The 16,860-nt window shown below is 40.4% G+C and overlaps 2 protein-coding genes across 6 annotated transcripts in view; one reads left to right on the top strand and one right to left on the bottom strand.

Annotated features, from left to right (window-relative positions):
* The window catches only part of CTNNAL1 (catenin alpha like 1), a 59,044-nt gene extending 47,022 nt beyond the window's left edge, over positions 1-12,022 (top strand). For 2 of the 3 annotated variants that reach the window (XM_065829781.2, XM_071804334.1), the window contains exons 12-19: positions 3,275-3,312; positions 6,605-6,655; positions 6,754-6,908; positions 7,654-7,702; positions 8,458-8,514; positions 8,625-8,744; positions 10,235-10,318; positions 10,408-12,022. In XM_065829781.2, the coding sequence (XP_065685853.1) occupies positions 3,275-3,312; positions 6,605-6,655; positions 6,754-6,908; positions 7,654-7,702; positions 8,458-8,514; positions 8,625-8,744; positions 10,235-10,318; positions 10,408-10,569 (716 nt within the window). In that variant the 3' untranslated portion in view covers positions 10,570-12,022. Of the gene's footprint in view, positions 1-3,274; positions 3,313-6,604; positions 6,656-6,726; positions 6,909-7,653; positions 7,703-8,457; positions 8,515-8,624; positions 8,745-10,234; positions 10,319-10,407 lie in introns of all 3 variants that reach the window. The other variant, XM_065829780.2, reaches the window with a different exon arrangement.
* ABITRAM (actin binding transcription modulator) lies at positions 3,527-16,531 on the bottom strand. Of its 3 annotated transcripts, XM_071804336.1 has the most exons (7): positions 16,437-16,531; positions 16,291-16,342; positions 12,906-13,035; positions 12,145-12,221; positions 12,005-12,074; positions 11,797-11,936; positions 3,527-4,145 (listed from the first exon to the last, which is right to left on the bottom strand). In XM_071804336.1, exons 1-6 carry the CDS (start codon positions 16,489-16,491, stop codon positions 11,811-11,813), a joined length of 510 nt encoding a protein of 169 aa, XP_071660437.1. In that variant the 5' UTR covers positions 16,492-16,531; the 3' UTR covers positions 3,527-4,145; positions 11,797-11,810. The 3 variants fall into 3 exon arrangements, with proteins under 3 accessions (XP_071660437.1, XP_065685854.1, XP_071660438.1); XM_065829782.2 differs by lacking the exon at positions 3,527-4,145 and having other exon boundaries at positions 11,647-11,936; XM_071804337.1 differs by lacking the exons at positions 3,527-4,145; positions 12,005-12,074 and having other exon boundaries at positions 11,647-11,949.
* Between the last annotated feature and the right edge of the window lie 329 nt (positions 16,532-16,860).

The following is a 16,860-nucleotide window of genomic DNA, read 5'->3' as shown; positions in this document are numbered from 1 at the left end:
GGGCTGAGGAGAGCGCCAGGATCCTCTCAGCTGGGAGATGTGGGGCAGCTGCTGGAGTGATTGTCCCACTCTGCTCTGCACTGGTGCGGCCTCACCTGGAGCACTGTGTGCAGCTCTGGTGCCACAGGATAAAAAAGATATAAAGCTACTGGAGAGTGTCCAGAAGAGGGCTATGAAGTTGGTGAAGGGTTTGGAGGGGAAGCCATATGAGGAGCAGCTAAAGTCACTTGGTTTGTTCAGCCTGGAGGAGACTGAGGGGAGACCTCATGGTGGCTACAGCTTCCTCACAAGGGGAGGAGGAGGGGCAGGCACTGATCTCTTCTCTCTGGTGACCAGTGACAGAAGCCGAGGGAATGTCAGGAAGATGTGCCAGGGGAGGTTCAGGTTGGACATTAGGAAAAGGTTCTTCCCCCGGAGGGTGCACTGGAACAGGCTCCCCAGGGAGGTGTCACGGCCCCAAGCCTGACAGTGTTCAAGAAGAGACTGGACAACACCCTCAGACACATGGTGTGAACTGTGGGGTTGTCACATGCAGGGACAGGAGTTGGACTCGATGATCCTTGTGGGTCCCTTCCAGCTCAGGACACTCTATGATTCTGTGCTCTCCATGGACTGCAGGTTGCTGAAAAGGACTAGTTTAAGAGCGATACTTAACTCGGAGGCTCTTGCACTTTGAGATGATTACCTAATGAATGTACTTTTCATTGGTCCAATCTGTCAGGAGTTAGCCAATCTCTTTTTTTTCCTTCGAACTTTTTGGTTTTAACATGTTTGGGAAGAATGTGAATAGTCCTCTGTTTGCTCCCTTGTAATTTGATCAGAAGTATGAGAACGATTTATGAAGATAACCTTTTCTCTCCTCCTCTTCTGTTTTGTCCCTTTGCCTTGAGAGGGGTTAAATGACTATGAGGATTTGGAAGGGAAATAGTTGATGAATAGGGGAAACAGATCAGAATTTCAGAATTAAAGTTCTAGAAAGAAGGGTGAAGCAGGGATGCAGCTGTCCTAGTCTCAGATAAGGACTGAGATAAAAAACAGGCTTTAGAAGTTGAAATAAGAGACATTTTGGAAGGAAAGATGTGACTGGAACTACTAGAAAGTGGAAAACTGGAAGACAAAGAGGATGAATAATAAAAATTAGTTTTCAATTTAAAAAATAAAAAAGGAAAAACACGTTAGAGCAAACACATTAGGAAAAAAAGGCAGACTGGAATAAATAAAAGGAACATCATAATATGCTAAAAAGTCTTTTGTTATTATGGCAAAGATTTGACTTACAAACTAAGGAAATTAAATACCTGAAAAAATATCTATGTGTATTCTGTTGATGGAATCAAATATAAATTCTGTGCTTATACCAATGTAATTAAATATTTTCTGATGAAGTAGGATTATCTCTGGCCTGAGTTGATCTCCACTTTTGAAAGATCTGGCATCAGTGGTCCAGTGAAGTGGGGTTTTTTGTGTGTGTGGTTTAGTTTTGTTTTGTTGGGTTTTTTAATGTTCCAATAAACAAATAGTGAGATCCTTCCTCTTCCTGAATATAGTGAGCAACTAAACCTTGCAAAGCCAAATAATGAGAATTGCTTGAAGAGAAAAAAAATATATTTTTTTTCTTATTATTTCTGTTTACTACCTTTTTCCATTTGGTTTCCATAACTGTGAATGCTCACCTTGTAGTATGCGAGTAGCACATCCCCTCAGTATGCATTTGTATTCCATCTGTTATGTCAAAGCTTTCTGAGTTTGAACTTTTTTTTTCCTTTTTAACATAGAACAACAGGTTTTTAGATAGCACCAAGGAGATCTTTTATACCACAGCATTTTAAACTTACAAGTTAGCTTTTGTTCTTGGTGCATCTTACATGCTTTCTTACATGCCCTTTAGCTGATGTTTTGATTCATAGGATGTTGAAAATCACTTCTCATAATTTACTTCAGTGTTTAGTGAGAAATGTTGCTTGCATGCATGTTTGGGCAATTAGAATCTGAATAAATCTACATTCTGAAAAAGATAGTTAAGCAGCTTGTGCCCTTGATAGCTCATTTCATCTTCCCCAAAACTGGGTAGAGGAAGGAAGAGATGATATTAGAAAGGAATAATACCATTTTTCATACATACCAAGAGGGTTCAGGGATGCCTGTGAACTTAATGGAATTTGCTTTTTAGGAGTAAGTTGCCTAGACATGGAGCTCATGATCTTTCTGTGGTGTCAGGAGATAAAGAGCATATTTTTGAAAAATCATGAATGCACATGAGAATTGTCATCTGAAGACTCAGAATGGAATTTTTCTAGGAACTGTTATGAGAGGAGGTAATAGCAATTGTAGGGAGGTTTGTTGCTTGTCCTTGTCTGTCAAGATGCATTATCTCTTTGCAAACCTGACACCAGTGTCCATTATGGTAGCTCTTTTGTTTTTTCAGGTAAAATCTATTTTCCACTAGCTCTTAAGCTTTTGATTTATTTTATGTAGCAGTCTTTCCTCTCCTGAATCAATTATCATAAATGCAAGTCTTCGTAGATAATTAAGTCTTTTGGTAGCTGCAGCTCCAATCCTAGGCTATTAGCCCAGGCACTGTTTCCTCTTGCCAATAAACTCTTCTTACCCACTTTTAGGCAACACCTAAAAGGATTATTGTTTTTTCTCTATTTGTTTTGCTCAGACTTGGAATATCTGAGGCTCCTGGAGATATAAGAAATAATTCAGGAAGTGTGTAAAATGCTATAGAACTTTATAAAATACAGTGCACATGGGATACATACAGTATAGTGCAACGTGAGGGTTGTAGTGGTATTACTTAGAAAAACTTACCCAGGTATTGCTCACTAGTAGTGTTGCCAACCACAAGTTTCATGCTGTGCAACCCATGCCAAGAAAATCCTTAGGCAGAGCTGCCATTGTATGTTCTGTACTTGGCAAAAAAATGAACGCATGTAGCGAAAGCTGCTCAGTCACTGAAGAGAGTTCCTTTACTCGTTCTCGGGTTGCATGCAGGGGACTAGAAATCTTACTGAGGGAAACTGTTCAGAGGAGCGTTCTTAAGCGCCAGCTGATAAAATCTGAACAGTACAGAGTTCTTGGCTTGTCTCGTCTCTCTATGGCAGCACGAGACAGAGAAGCAACCTTCTGCAATATTCAGAGAGGAGGAATTACAGGTAAGCAATTAGTTTTTATATTATTGCAACTTAAGGAAGGATGAAATAAGGCATGTGATCCCATTGATTAAAATCTGCATAAAAATGTTTGGTGTAAATGTGTGTGTTCTTCATAGGAGAGAAGCGTGTCTACCTGTCACTGCCCAGACCAGGGGTAAGTTCCTTTTGGGATTGTTTTATTTACTTTATATCTGCTGTTAACTAATTGACTTCTTTCCACATTACACGCTGATCGGGACATAACAATATCTTGGTAACATGCATCCTGACTGGATGGCTGACAGAAAATATCAAGCTGTCAGTTTATTAAGTGAATAACAAACATACGGAAAACTAGGGTAACTAGTTACATAATATGCTCTAATCACTTTGATTGTATGTGAGCTTTAATTCCTGTACATTAATATGACCTTTTTTTACCATATACTGGACTGTCATGCTATATAATAAAAAATGCATTGTTACTATTGAAACAGTAAGAATATGTTACAATATAATGAAAGTACGTCTTCATAATCTGATTTTTTTATGTTGTTGCCTGAGTTGACCTACTTGGAACAAATGGACACATTTGAGCCTATTGTAGGGTCTTAAGTAACTGGTTATTGATTCCTTCTTTGATCTTAAATGTTTTTAATGCAGAAAAAAAAGCTGCACCAAACGTCCAGATTTAGTTGTGAGGTAATTAATATCCTTAGCTGATTATAATTTATACTATATTGTTTCTGAGAGCATCTCTACATTAGGAAAACTCCTAAACCCTGTTGGTATCATATAACAGTCATTTGATTCACTTGCTACATGCTGAATCTTTTCATGGGTAGGAAGAAGAGGAAGAATGATCTCAGAAGGCACAGTGAACTCCAGCATGTCTTTCTCTCCTCACTTTAACCTGTAGCACTGAGGAATTTGGGTGTCAAATGATCACCTCTCTCCATGTCTGCAGTTGTGCAATTCTGCAACTTCAACAGTGTATTACTTCTGACCCTTAATGAAAAGGAAAAGAGAAAATGTTATACATTATAATTCCAATCTGCAGATTTAAATGAATTATGTTAGGCTGGGTGAGCATAGGTGAATTTCATGGTTATGGAACTAAATATTGCGGCTGGAAAATAGATTGTTTCAGTAACTTTTAATAGTTTTTTCCCTCACTTGTTTGACTAAGCTACATAGCTTTTGGACTTCAGCCAAAATATAAAGATGTTTGAAGTCAGATTTCCACTTACTGATTCATGTGCCTTTTAAAAATACTTCCATTATAAACTTTATTCTCAGGATTTAAACAGTTCTGCTTTGTTGTCATTTGAAAGGTTGCTGCCTTCTTTAGAATTCTGCCAGATGCACAGATTTGGGGGAGTTATGATTAATAGACAGTTTGGAAGCAAACAGGAAGTACAGATTATGACCATAAGACCATAAGTTTGTCCACAGAGTAATTACTTTGCTGAACTGATGCATTAACCCTTGGTCCTGCTTCTCTTGCCAGCGCTGTGACTTTGGGTACTGCCCCTTCTCTCCCTACTACCCTCACAGAGCTCTGTTCTGCCAGGCTCATGCCCACGCTGTCCCTGCACAGAAGTCACACTGTTCCTGGCCATCTAATTACATTACATATGTTGTTACATATGTTTAATTGCAACTGTGCTGTTTGCAATTAATGACTGCCCTCCCAGCCCATGCCACAGTTGAGGACAGAGCAGTAGTGATGATTCAGGTCTGTGCTTAATGCACAGGTACATTTTTCTCTATAGTATTAGATATTAAATCATGTTTTAAAAGCAGAGTAACTGCTTTATCTGAGTTTTACCAATTTTCCTATTCAAGTAGTGTGAGTAAACACCAGAGTGGAAAAAACTTGAAATCTGACAACATCCTGTGGTTTCTTCAGTTATTTGTGGTTAGAAAAACTTACCTGTACTATAGTGCTGGTTTTCTTGAATACCCTTCACTCAGCAGCTTAAATATTTGCCATACCTTGTAGCCCAAAGTTTGTATTTACATACAAATCTAGTTAGGCTTTATGTTCCTTTCTTAAGACTCTGCCTTAAAGCCAGTATTTCTTGAATTGCATCTCTAATATGCATTGTGGTCAAACAAATTACAATTAGGAGTATCAGACATCTTTTAATAAGAGATCAGCATTCTAATATATGGGTAGAATTACAGTGTCTAATCTGCGTAGACCTTCATAAGATTCAGAATATTTAAAAATTTTGAGATGGGAAAAGAGAGATGGCATGAAAGCTAAATTGAGTAGCAAACTGCAGTAGGAACTTCAACAGTAGCACTTCATTTTTGCTCAGACTCTTGAAGTGAGAGATGGAGACTGCGCCTGGAAGATATTTCTGCTGCTATTCACAACGAACAGCGTTTCTTTCCCCCCACCACGGGCATTACTGAGTTTAAATCGCCCAAGAACTCCCACAAAAGAATAACAGCTCATTTCAGATTCTCAGACGGGGATCTCTGTCCTGCACTGTTATCATCCAGCCTCCTCCAGTGGCTCCCATCTCTCCAAGTTACGGCACCAACTTTGTACTTCCCATTCCCCCGCGCTCAGTGCAGTTTGTGAAACTGGCCAGTGGTTCCCCTGCCTGTTGGGTTTTGCTGCTGTTGCACAGTGACAGCACCAGCACATGAAGTTAAAGGCAGGAACTGCTGCTGTCTGCATGCAGGTTGATTTGAAACAAATCACGTGTTACTGTGAGTGTTGTGCAGCTGGCAAGCTGTGCCTTACCAGGTACTCCACTCGCATCGGTACCACTAATTGTTACAGAATCACAGAATGGTTGGGGTTGGAAGGGACCTCTGGAGATCATCTAGTCCAACCCACCTGCTAAAGCAGACCCAGAGCAGATCACACAGGAATTATTGTTTAATCTGAGCCAAGATTTGACTTGCCGCCAGACTGGTATTTTGGATAGGTCATGATGTTATAAGAAGGAAATCCAGTATTTGTTGCCAGCTACTTCATCAAAATTAGAATAATCTGCTCCATCACACCAGCATTTACGTGGGTTGTACCCTAGATCAACTTGCTGCTAGCTAAATCAACTTCCAAGTGCCTCTTACATCAGTTTTAGCTTTGATGGAAAAGTCAGTGCAGTAGTAATTGACTAAGATGGTTTATTTAGTCGTAAGCATTATTGAGGATTTAGAGGGTAAGGGGAGAGATGGTACTGTATGGGCAGGTGGAGTCTGAGAACTGTGGAAGGTTTCTTGCATGAAACTTCAGGGTGTCTGTAGGTACAGACCCTCTTGGCAACGTGCCACTGCAGGCCAGGCAGCTCAGAACAGATTCTCAGCTTCTACCGAGAAGTTTGTCTGAACCACTGAAATTCTGCAAAGTCTACGTCTGAGTATACAGCCATCTCTTATGATTTGTTAGTAAAATGATTGCTAATTCCTTTTATTTAAAAAATATTATTTTTTGTTTGAAACAGAAGCATAATGCAAATCTGAAAGCATTAAAGCCGGTCAAACTAGACACTGAGGTAAGATGTCATAATTTTAGTAGTTTTTTTAATTATTCTTTTATCTCTTGTCTGAATAATGTATTTTCAAGTGCCATAAATATGGTTACCATTTAAAGGAACAGGCAAAAATTGCAAAACTTGGATTAGAATTGCATCTCCTCACATCTGATGTGGATTCTGAGACAGAGAAATGGGAGGATCAAGAGAATGAGATCGTGCAACATGGACAAGGCATGTCAAGTATGGCCTACTCCATGTATTTATTTACCAGGTAATTACACTGTAGCAGCATGTTTAGGTGGGGAGAAGAGCACTAACAGTGTTTGTAAGAAATAAGACTATTTAATTTGCAGAGTATAATAATTGGGACACACTCAGAAAGGAACTTTAATTTCTATCGTTAAGCTTTATAAAATCTATTAAATTTCTAAGCTGTTTGGTAATAAAATTAGGGGCTTTTTAAGGGCTAACCATATGTTTTGTTGCAGAACAGCTATTTAAATATCTCTTGAGTACAGAAAACATTTTAAGAAGTGTGTTCATAAATACTTTAAAAATTAAGGGAATTAAAGCACAGGTATAAAACTGTGGATTAGAATTGCTGATCTTTGCTGTACTCATGGGTGTTCTTCTGAAACTTACCAATGTCAGCTCTCTTATTTGAATAACTATGGGGATTTTGTATAGGAGTTGAGATTTTTCTTCCCTAGTACTCCAATAATAGTCAGAATGCCAGAGATAGATACAGATTTCTGTCCTGGCTCAGCTGATGAGAACTGAACCATTCCTGATTTCTCAGTCCTGCTCTAGCCACTGAGGTGTTTATATAATATTCTGAAATGTAGTTCCTGTAGTAAATTATTGTTGTTCATAGTATCTTCTAAAAGAGTGATATTTTACAGTTCAGTAGTGTGAATGGGGGTGAGAGAGAGAGGTACTGTAAGTAGTGCAAGCAGCAGGCAAAATAATCTGTAATCTATACATGGCATACACTCTGTTTTCATTATTTCCCACAGAGGAGAAGGACTTCTGAAAACTACTCAAGATTTATTTCATCAAGCAGAGGTAACACATTTTGAACAAAATAGGAACTCTGAGTGAAGAACAAATTGGAACTTAACTCTCCGATTCCTTACACCTAAGTACAGTGTACCATGAGCTGACTGGCAGCTGTAGCTTTTAAGCAGCCTAACTCTGATTTGTACTTTCTGAAAAATAACATTTCAGTGTTCTAGCAGTAGCTGGGAATGGCAAAGTGGCGTTATGGCAACTACAGTGGACTTCAGTGCATTAGTAGTATTCCTTGTGTCACTTAGTCCCTGAGAGTGTTAATGGAGACTCCATCCTAGTCTGAGCAGCAGTATTTTCATGGGAAAGAAAGAAGATGTAAGAATTTGAATAATACAAAAAAAGACAAGAGGCCAAACGAAGGAATGTGGGGTGATATTTCCCAGACAGATGCCTGTGGTCAACAGGAGACCGGTTATCTTTGTCAGGACAATAAACAAATGTGGCATGTGTCAGCTACCCACAAAACTCCTGTGAGCTGCTACAGTGCAAAAAATAATTAGAAGTCTTTTTTTTTTACATGTAAACTGAAAACCTTTGAAGTTGGCTTAGCTGGGAGAAAGGCAATTCCGTAGCGTTGTTTCAGAAGTCACTGCAAACTGCTGACTTTTTAATTATAAATGTGTACAACTATCACAAGTATTTCCTGCTACCTTTTTACTTCATAGTACGCTATTTATTAAAACAACAATGAAAAAGAGCCTAATCTTCCATTGTAGTTCATTTTCTTACATGCTTTCTCCCCCTTCCAGATTTTTGCTACAGAGGGCACAAAGCTTGCTGCAGCTCTTCAGGCTTTTTCTGACCAGGTGATGTATGACCTCTAAACAGCTTAAAAGCTGGTTTTGTTATCTCCTCCATTGACTTAATATTGGAGTCTTAACACAGAGTGGTTTTGTTTTCTTGAAACACGTTTCAGGTGCACAGTGATGACAAACCTTTGCTTCTGCTGGAGGCTGAAAAGCTGATGGCTATGTGCAAGCAGCTCCAGATAACAGCTAAAGCTTCTGTTCAGGGTAAAAGTGCTACGTTTACAAAGGTAAGGTAGAAAATACATGTATTCCTGAAAATAAGACCTAACTTGTTTTGAAATATAGTAACTTACTAATTTATGCTCCTGGTAAAATATGAAACAGATCATGACAGCTGAACTTCTTGGATTGACAGAGGACCATAAAAATCAATAAGTTCAAACTTTTATGCTGTTGTGCAGACATTTTTTTGCTATACAATATGTCATTGTTGCTATTCCTTATGTAGAAGAGGAATTTACTTCAACTTGAAGTTCTATTCTGCACTTAAGATCTTTTGAGAAGCTGATGTGCAAAGTGTAGAGAAAGGACAGTAAGAACTGTTCCGCTTGCTGAAAATGTTTTGTCTAGTGGAACATCCCTGGTAGCTGTAATCCAAGCCATTTACCACACTATCTTGTCTCAGGATCTTCTTTCAGAGAAATATGAACTGTAATTAATTGTACCTCATTGAGAAAGGACCTCAGTGATCAAAATACTTATCAAGTTAATTTGTATTTCCACCACTGTAACAGTTATTGTTATTCTGTTCTTATTCATGCTTAACATAAACATAACAAATTCCAACCCCCAAAGACTCTACTACTGAAACACATGCTTGCTTCTCAGTGGGTATAGAGTCTATATGAGACTGCCCAGAGTTTATGATGATATTGTTCATATTTGTCACAAGTAAATATCCACAGAGCTCCCATAAAAGTTTTGGCATTGTTACCACAATACGTAGATCTGCAAACCTTATTGAGGAATAAGTATCCCTGACCAGTAATATGATCAATGTCAGCAAGACCGTTTCTGTGCACCTGGATGTTTGCTTCCAATGAGCTACACAAAAGATATTTCAGTTTTACATCAGGGACTGAAACTGGCTGGAGTATTCAAGCCACTCCAAACCAAACTGAGCACCTCAGGGCTACTGCTGGGTTTGTTCTGACACTCTCCAGCTAAACTAAATGGGAATACTAAATGTTTATACAGGGTGATGTATTACTACATCATGGTAACAGACTATCAAGGGTCCTTCAGGACCCAGGCTTGTGACCTGTGCTGAGTGTTACACTTGAGGCATAAACTCAAATGCTTTTAAGATGTAGGTAACTTTAGTGTAACTCATATCGAGGTAAAGCTTACAGAATGCACGGCTTTTGAAATCATGGTGACAGGACATAAAACAAAAAGAAAACCCTGAAGAATCATACTCAGTAAGAGCTCCTTCCCAAGACACTTCTGTTACCTTTTAATATTATATTAATATCAGTTCCTTCTGGCATGTGCGTCATTCCCTCCTAACTCAAGTCTTGGGTAACAGAAGTGATGCTGCTGCTGTTCACATAGTATATAGAGAAATTCAAAAAAGCTAAGCAAAAATGTTTTGCTTAGAAGGGATTTATGAAAGAAAAATATTACCTATTCAAGCTTGAAATAGATTCTCATCTCATTAATTAAACAGTTTCCTAATAAAAGTAATCAGTGGTCTTACCCTAATTGTCTTGTTTAGGTTGATGCGTGCATTCTGAAAACGAGGAATGTGATGACTCTGTTATGCCAACTTCTTCCACTTTGCTGCAAATTACTGAGAAAGGTGAGTACTTGGTTCATCTGCAGTATTTTAAAGGTTTTTGGGGGGTTGGTTTGTTTGTTTTCAAGAAATCTTTGTTTTTTTCTATACAGAATAAAGCAGGAAACGTCTGCCTTAAACCTGCTCCTCCGTGGAGAGAAGACAGAATACGAACTGGTTCAAATGGACATACTGCAGAAAGGAGAACTGAGACATTTGGCATCAAGTCTTTAGAACATCATGTAACAAACATGACGTTTTTAGAGAGCAAGTAATTACAGCACTTAGAAACACAGGAACTCCCATTTGAAAATAACACTTGGTGAATTCTCAGTATTGCTTTCATTTGTGGAAAGTCAAACCAGGTTAATTGGAATTAAAACTGTTGACCTTTGTCGCATCTAATAGATGTCCCATTACTTAGCAATTACAACACCAACTAGTCTAATTGTGATGTATTTTTATAATGTGAACGCCTTTCCTATGCTCACTATTGATACTGGTTTTGTAATTAATGCTTATGAATGTCTTAATAGATGTTTCAACCCAAAGATGCTGCTAATAGACATTTTATATAAAGGACCTTGTGCTGCATATGCTATTTGTAACACTACTGTTGAAGTCTTTAAACTCCTCTCTGGCCTATTTCAGTCTATGTATTCGATAAAGCAGAATCAGGAATAGAGTCTGAAAGACTGTGGCCAGAAGCACTGAAATGTTCTCTTAGTTATGAGTTGTACCTGCAATGAAGTAGTTCTAGGGGAAAAACAACTCTTTCAGCAGCTGCACCACTGAATTTTAATCTTGTTAAGATGATTCCTATTTCCAAAAGTGTATTTCTAAGGGATTAATACTCTTGACTCAAAACCTTCTTTTTTTTTTTATTATCTTTATTTGTAGATGGCAGCTGTTGCTTCCTTTTTTATTAAAACTTAAGGAGCAGAATTTAATTGCATGTAGAACCACTGAAGTATTATCTACTCTTTACGTTATACCATTTAAAATGTAGAAAATAGATACCACTTGTGACAAACTTCTATACAAAGGGCATTACTTGACTTCAGGATGCTATGAAAATATAACCTCGTGTGAAATACATATTTTCAAGTTTATCTGCTCTTTGTTCATAGGCTTCAGTTTCATTTTTATCTTCAATTTGCCTTTGTGAAACTCCATATTGTATTAGTTTAGCTAAAGTAAGTGACAGCTAAATCATATGATTTTTCTGTATGTGTTTTGCTTGCACTAAGCAGAAGCAAAGCTGCCTGTGGAACACAAATACTCGCCAACATGTCATTCTGCACTTATTTAAAAACTTCTAGTGCTAGAATTGATAGAAAAGAGAAGGCAAATTTTAATATGCAAACTATTTGAACTGTTTTATTCTTGTATGAAACAACTGTTTAAGTTCCTCTTTTAAAAACAGGCACTAGGCCTTTGAATACCATGAAAGTTACGGTGTACAAAAGAAGTAGCTTATTTAGTACCAAATACAGATATACCTGGAAAATTAATTTCATGAAGAATTAAGACGTTTCAACAAAACTTCCTCGTATTCCTTCTGCGTGAGAAGTCCTTGAGTTACACTCTTGCTTTCTTCAAATTTGGGTAGAACCACTGCGATGTATCCCTCGGTTGATGGCTTAAAAGCAAGACTGAAGTTAGTGGTGAAATAAAAGTTAGCAAATAAAAAGCAAGAAAGTTTCTTACCTTTTCTTGCAAAATAGATGGATTGCTAAGAATGTTTTCATTCACTTCTATCAGTCGCCCCCGTATACAACTACAAAAATGTTAAGTTTCAGTAAAAGGGCTGCTATGTCAAGGTAAGAAGGAAAAGGGAAAAACTTTACCTATAAATGGTATATTCCTCTCCATCTGATGAAGATATCCTGCACAGAGGGGCAAGTTCTGTTAAAAATTGAGCTCCCTGCATTTGAAAAAGAAAATATATGTATACACACACACATTTTGAATTACACAGGGCTTTTAAAAGTATTACCATCAGCAACACAAGAAGCTGGTAAGCTTCAGAGCAAAGCAGGGAAGTGTGATAGGAACAGGTCATGGCAAGTTACGTAGCTGTGCTTCCCTACAGAAGGTAATACAACAACTTGTTCTGTACACAAATAACTTAGAAATTTAGTTGTAATTACGTTTCTTGTACTTTAATCAGATTAAAATGAACACAGAGAAAACCAGCACAGTTGGCTTTCATAGCACCAGGTTAAACTACACACTTGTAAACCCCCCGTGAAACACACTGCACTAGCCCATCTGTTATCCAGGTCTGTTTGACAAAAACAGCAGTCTCCAAATCCTTGACATTTTGGTGGAGACAGACTCTATATGCAATGAAAAAAATGGGTGAAAGTGACTGTTAGCCTTGCTTTGAGCAACACTGGGAACCACTGGTGCTGCAGGAACACCACAAGAGCCTGACTGAGACAGTCAGACAGGCACCTCTTGAGAAAAGCCTAAATTCTTCAACTGGGGAGGGGCTGCTTTAAAATAAAATGCAAAGGTAAATCAGTAAGTTTCTGTCCTAGAAAGGACAGGAAGTCTCAGGCACTGTGAGAGAGGAAAAAGAACTAAGCGAATCAGAAAGCCATACCCTTTTTGACTTCCCGGAAACCTTATTCTGGAGTCTGCTACAGTTGGCACTGATTTGGTAATTTATGCTTGTAATTTTTTTTCCATTTTGAAGAAGAGGATGGGCTTCTGCCAAGGTGATGACACAGATTCTGCAACAAGAAACATAATTACTACGCTGTAATTGTTCTTACCTGCTCTAAGCCAGCTCTAAAACCTCCTCTGCCTGTACTGGTAGGATTTAAAACTGATACTGACTACGTGACTTGGGCTCCTAGTCTAAAATGCTACCAAGACTTCCAGTGTAGCAAAAGCTGTTCTTTACTCTCATTCTGTAGGCACAGACTTCTTCCCTCTATAGCTCAGCAGCAAAGTCAAGGTGATAGTTCAACGTGAGTCACGGGACGGGCATCAATCAGGCCCAGGGAGGAAGGAAGGACAGACAGGTCTGGGTGACAGCACTGGGGCTGAGTACGGTAACCTGGAACACAATTTACCTGAGCTAATGAAGAAGAACAGAGGATAACTGCTGGCTGTTGATCAGAGCCAAATTGTAATTTCCCACTTACAAAAATGTCAGATACTGGATCAAATTGGACGTGCTTTCTTCAGGGCACCTTAATTGACATCTGCGGTACCAGACAATGAAAATTGCATTCTGACCTAAAGCAACCCCCCAAAAAGGTGCTTTGTTTTGAGATAGTAGGCTGGACCATCAAAAGCAGTACACGTCTTAGTTAAACAGAGCCACAGCTTTTAAATAAACTAGAGCTCTTGTATCTGTTGTACGCTATGTGAGTATACTTGGTTCACTAGTTTTCTGATAGCTGAAGTAGATATTTACTTAAGACAACAAAGCAAAGCATGGGATGCTTTTGTAGGAAAATTTAACACAAGGCAACATTCCTCAGAACGGCTAAGGACCTGTAGTGGTAAATAGCTACAACAGATTAATCCCTCGGTGTTCTGGGCTTCAGTTACCCTGCTGCTTGCATTTTATATTTTTCTAAAGGGTATTTATTTACTTCTTGTCACAAAGCTGGAGACTAGGCCTACCTTCATGCCTGGGTTAGAACCATGCTTAATGCATAAACATGGAGAGCTCAGAACTTGCCAATAACTGAACCGAGATGAAGCTCTTCTGTTCAAGAAGAGTTTAAAACCAGAATTAACAGTAACCACGGCACAGAACCAGAGCTTTCCCTGCAGATGCTGCATCTGTCTTCTTGTGCTGTCCCATCTCTTGGCAAGTTCTTGCTGAGCAGCTCCCACAAGAGGGAGCTGGATCCTGAGGAATGCGTCCAGCACACCCAGCAGCTCCAAGAGACCAGAAATGCCACCTCTTCCTGACCCCAGCCTCTTTCTAAGGGGAAGGTGACAAATGATCTATTTCAGCTGCCATCCATTAGAGCCGAGACCTGGCAAACTGAAAAATCAGCAGAGTATTTTACACTGCTTCAAAATACCAAACTGAGCCACAGCCCCATACATAACAATGGTAAAATAGTGCATAGAGCATTTGGCTAAACTGCTGTGGAAGCCAAGGGCCGTAATATTTCAGAATTCTAAACAGCAAAATAATCTTCACAGACATCTAAACAAGTGTTTATATTTTTGTTTCCTTTGCTCCATATCAACAGGATTTAAACTGTTGTCAACAGAAAGCTGTTTATGTTGGACAACTGAGACCAATAGCTACATATTTAGTATTTAACCCAAATGTGAGGTGTCCTTTCTTGCTGTCACACTTGTTATTCCCAGGTACTCGGCTTTCTGCTACCAAAGAACGAGAAAGTGAATTGCATGGAGCTGCCGCAGCTCTGAAGGCTGCAGCGAGGTGTTGGCTCTGCCCTCTGCCAAACACGCTCTTCCCATCACTCCAAACTCTGAATTCTGAACCAGAGCAGGAACCCCCCTGGGAATCTCCCTCAACATGAGCAATTGGCACTGCTGATTTCTGTGCGGAGGGTAGTTCTGTTCTTCCCTCAGGGACTAAACACCTCAAAAAGGCTCATGATGCCACAAGCCACCCTGCACCCAGAGTAGGCTGTAGCAGTAGGGTAGATGTGCTGTTATAGTCCAAGCCAGGTACAGGGCTGATTGATTCCAAATCACTGGATATCCAGCTACATCCAAGTTGAAGCAGCATATGACATTTTATTTCCTATGTTGCATTCACTGTCTGTAGTACAGAAAAGAACAACTGAAAGCAATTAAGTTGTACATAGAAAAAGCCAAATGTTTGTTTGAATTAAGCCAATTAACTTCCTAGAAACCAAGTTAAACACACTATTTCTCAATGCCATTACAGAAAAGCTTTTCTGCCACTGGAGATGATATAAAGGAGATGATGTAAGTAGGTTGTACCATGGAGGGGGTTGGTCTCTTCTCCCAAGTAGCAAGTGACAGGACAAGAGGAAATGGCCTCAAGTTGTGCCAGGGGAGGTTCAGATTTGATATTAGGAAAAAATTCTTCATGGAAAGGGTTGTCAGGCATTGGAACAGGCTGCCCAGGGAAGTGGTGGAGTCACCATCCCTGGAGGTGTTTAAAAGGCATTCAGATGAGGTTCTCAGGGACATGGGTTAGTGCTAGACTTCTGTTATGGTTGAACTCAATGATCCTGAGGGTCTATTCGAACCAAAATTATTCTATTACTCTAAAGGGCCCTTTCAGCAGGAGAGGATGCAGGGATGCGAGGGCAGCACTCCAGCCACTGAAGGATCCTTTTAAAAAAAAAATGTTGAGCAATTTTGGGGGGTGGGAGGGGAAGAGTTCAAGCTCCACTGTTCTTACCAGAGTAGTAATTAAAGGGACTCTTAAAACCACGTTGTAGGGTTTTAAAAGCAGTATTTCTGAATCACCGCCGGGCCTGAACTGGAGGTGTCCCTCCATAGGTGCACCACCGACCAGTTAGTCACACATGGTTTATACTGACCGAAAAATTACATATTCATTACAGTTCTTGACAACAACACCTATTGTACCACAAGTGATCTGTTTAAACAATACTAAGTAACATTTGCATGATTCTCAGTTACTTCTCAGTTACCAGTTTTAAAGGAATGTCATAAAGCCACGTCAATTTTAAGAATACGGTATGATTACTAAGTACAAAGATTCTCTGGTTACAAGGTCTGCTTATACAAAGATTCTATTGTTGCGAAGTTGGTTAATCTTTAAAGGTTGCTACCTTAATGTTCTCCTAAACCATTCCTTAAAAATACAGCCTAATAATTAGCAATACAGGTACCAGCGTGTCCTGCCCGAACGCAGCGGCGGCTCCTTCAGGAAGCAAACCGGAGGCTTCCCAAGGGTCAGACCCCGGCGGCTCTGGGCTGACCGCGGGTACCTGATCTCGGGACAGAGCGGAGGCCGCCCCCGGAGCTCCCCAAGCCCCCACACTCGCCTGTTGGAGTGCTGCAGCACGCAGAAGTCCTCGCACGGCCGCCCCTTCACGTCTGCAACAGGGCACAAACACCAGTGGCAGACCCGCTGCGGCCGCGGTCGCCACGATCACGACCTCAACCCCGGCCCCGGCCCGCCCGGCGGTACCTGGCTTGTACCAGCGCGTAAAGTACCGCTCCGCGCCGCCCGGCCCCGCCGCCATGCCGCCCGCCCCGCCTCAGCCGCCCGGCGCGCCGCGATGACGGACGGGCGGGCGGGCTCGGAGCCGCGAGGCGGTGGTTCCGGCAGAGGCAGCGCGGCCTGCCCCGCCCGGGCCGGGCTCCGGGGCTCCTCAACGACCGCACTGCCCGGGCCGAGCCCCTCGTCCCACCTGCCTTCTGGGCCCCGGTGCCGCCGCCCCGCAGGAGCGGCTTCTAGGACAAAATCCTTTCCTCACACCCACCCGAATGCGTGGAGAAGCAATTCCAACACAACCCAGTCGTTTTCACTTACTGTAAGGAAATATAATTTTACATATTCGATTATTTTTTTTTCCCGAGAAGGTAAATTAAATGCCTAGCGGCCATAACCG

The sequence above is a fragment of the Patagioenas fasciata genome, chromosome 2, assembly GCF_037038585.1.
Source record: "Patagioenas fasciata isolate bPatFas1 chromosome 2, bPatFas1.hap1, whole genome shotgun sequence".
Lineage (NCBI taxonomy): Eukaryota > Metazoa > Chordata > Aves > Columbiformes > Columbidae > Patagioenas > Patagioenas fasciata.
This window is presented reverse-complemented; position numbering and strand designations above follow the sequence as displayed.